Source organism: Coregonus lavaretus (assembly GCF_964263955.1).
Source record: "Coregonus lavaretus genome assembly, contig: HAP1_SCAFFOLD_3163, whole genome shotgun sequence".
Classification (NCBI taxonomy): domain Eukaryota; kingdom Metazoa; phylum Chordata; class Actinopteri; order Salmoniformes; family Salmonidae; genus Coregonus; species Coregonus lavaretus.
Window position 1 is genome coordinate 57,501 of NW_028165738.1, and position 2,500 is coordinate 60,000.

The 2,500-nt window shown below is 47.1% G+C and overlaps 1 protein-coding gene across 1 annotated transcript in view; it reads left to right on the forward strand.

The window, feature by feature from the left end:
- Positions 1-2,500, forward strand: part of tcf4 (transcription factor 4) — a gene marked incomplete at its 3' end in the record, with an annotated part of 62,381 nt that overhangs the window by 57,079 nt on the left and 2,802 nt on the right. The window contains exon 7 of the mRNA XM_084190685.1: positions 1,299-1,378. Within this exon, the coding sequence (XP_084046811.1) occupies positions 1,299-1,378 (80 nt within the window). The remainder of the gene's footprint in view (positions 1-1,298; positions 1,379-2,500) is intronic.

Consider the following 2,500-nt stretch of genomic DNA (forward strand, 5'->3'; position numbering starts at 1 on the left):
TATTGTCTCCTCATGTCCTCATCTAATTGTCTCCTCATGTCCTCATCTCCTTGTCTCCTCATGTCCTCATCTCCTTGTCTCCTCATGTCCTCATCTCATTGTCTCCTCATGTCCTCATCTCATTGGCTCCTCATGTCCTCATCTCATTGTCTCCTCATGTCCTCATCTCATTGTCTCCTCATGTCCTCATCTCATTGTCTCCTCATCTCATTGTCTCCTCATGTCCTCATCTCATTGTCTTCTCATGTCCTCATCTCCTTGTCTCCTCATGTCCTCATCTCCTTGTCTCCTCATGTCCTCATCTCCTTGTCTCCTCATGTCCTCATCTCCTTGTCTCCTCATGTCCTCATCTCCTTGTCTCCTCATGTCCTCATGTCCTTGTCTCCTTATGTCCTCATCTCATTGTCTCCTCATGTCGTCATCTAATTGTCTCCTCATGTCCTCATCTCCTTGTCTCCTCATGTCCTCATCTCCTTGTCTCCTCATGTCCTCATCTCATTGTCTCCTCATGTCCTCATCTCATTGGCTCCTCATGTCCTCATCTCATTGTCTCCTCATGTCCTCATCTCATTGTCTCCTCATGTCCTCATCTCATTGTCTCCTCATCTCATTGTCTCCTCATGTCCTCATCTCATTGTCTTCTCATGTCCTCATCTCCTTGTCTCCTCATGTCCTCATCTCCTTGTCTCCTCATGTCCTCATCTCCTTGTCTCCTCATGTCCTCATCTCCTTGTCTCCTCATGTCCTCATCTCCTTGTCTCCTCATGTCCTCATGTCCTTGTCTCCTTATGTCCTCATCTCATTGTCTCCTCATGTCGTCATCTCCTTGTCTCCTCATGTCGTCATCTCCTTGTCTCCTCATGTCCTCATCTCATTGTCTCCTCTTGTCCTCATCTCCTTGTCTCCTCATTTCCTCATCTCCTTGTCTCCTCATGTCCTCATCTCCTTGTCTCCTCATGTCCTCATCTCCTTGTCTCCTCATGTCCTCATGTCCTTGTCTCCTTATGTCCTCATCTCATTGTCTCCTCATGTCCTCATCCCATTGTCTCCTCATGTCCTCATCTCCTTGTCTCCTCATGTCCTCATCTCATTGTCTCCTCATGTCCTCATCTCCTTGTCTCCTCATGTCCTCATCTCATTGTCTCCTCATGTCCTCATCTCATTGTCTCCTCATGTCGTCATCTCCTTGTCTCCTCATGTCCTCATCTCATTGTCTCCTCTTGTCCTCATCTCCTTGTCTCCTCATGTCCTCATCTCCTTGTCTCCTCATCTCCTTGTCTCCTTGTGTCCTCTCCTAGCTGCTAGTTCTGCTATGTGGTCCAGGAACGGAGGACAAGGGCCCTCCTCCCCCAACTATGAGGCTCCTCTACACTCTCTGGTAAGACTACATAAGATCTTCATAAGACATTCATAACACATTCATAATGCATTCATAACACATTCGTAACCCAGTTCATAACCCATTCGTAACTGCTTATGTCAACAACGCAACCTCTATCCCCTGACCTTTCTCCTCTTCCCCTCTGCAGCAGAGTCCTATCGATATCATAACCCATTCATAACCTGTTCATAATACATTCATAAGCACTTATATCAACACCATGACCCCTGACCTCTAACCCTGACCCCTCTCCTTCCCCCCTGCAGCAGAGTCCTATCGATATCATAATTAAGCAATAAGGCACGAGGGGGTTTGTGGTATATGGCCAAATACTACGGCTAAGGGTTGTTCTTAAATGCAACACGGAGTGCCTGGATACAACCCTTAGCCGTGGTATATTGGCCATATACCACAAACCCCCTCGTGCCTTATTGCTATTATAAACTGGTTACAAACATAATTAGAACAGTCAAAATAAATGTTGAGCTCCGATCGTGACTATCCTACCAACGGGACCTGAAGATCTGTAATATCCTGTTTTTCTCAGAAACTTGGCTGAACAAGGACATGGATAATATTCTAGCTGGTTTTTCTATGCTTCTGCAGGACAGAACAGCAGCGTTGGTTAAGCTCAAGGGGTGTGTGTCTCTTTGTTAACAACAGCTGGTGCGCAAAATCTCTAATGTTAAGGAAGTCTCGAGGTTCTGCTCGCCTGAGTTAGAATACCTCATGATAAGCTGCAGATCAAACTCAACTCTGGAATTGAAGCCAGTTCCACTGCGTTGTTTCATTGTTCCCCTCTAATCAGGGACTGATTTAGACCTGGCACACCAGGTGGGTGACAATTGATTATCAGGTAGAGCAGAAAACCAGCAGGCTCCGGACCTCGTAGGGTTCCCGAGTGGCGTAGCGGTCTAAGGCACTGCATCTCAGTGCTTGAGGCGTCACTACAGACCCCCTGGTTCGATTCCAGGCTGTATCGCAACCGGGCCGTGATTGGGAGTCCCATAGGGCGGCGCACAATTGGCCCAGCGTCGTCCGGGTTTGGCCGGTGTAGGCCGTCATTGTAAATAAGAATTTGTTCTTAACTGACTTGCCTAGTTAAATAAAGGTAAAATA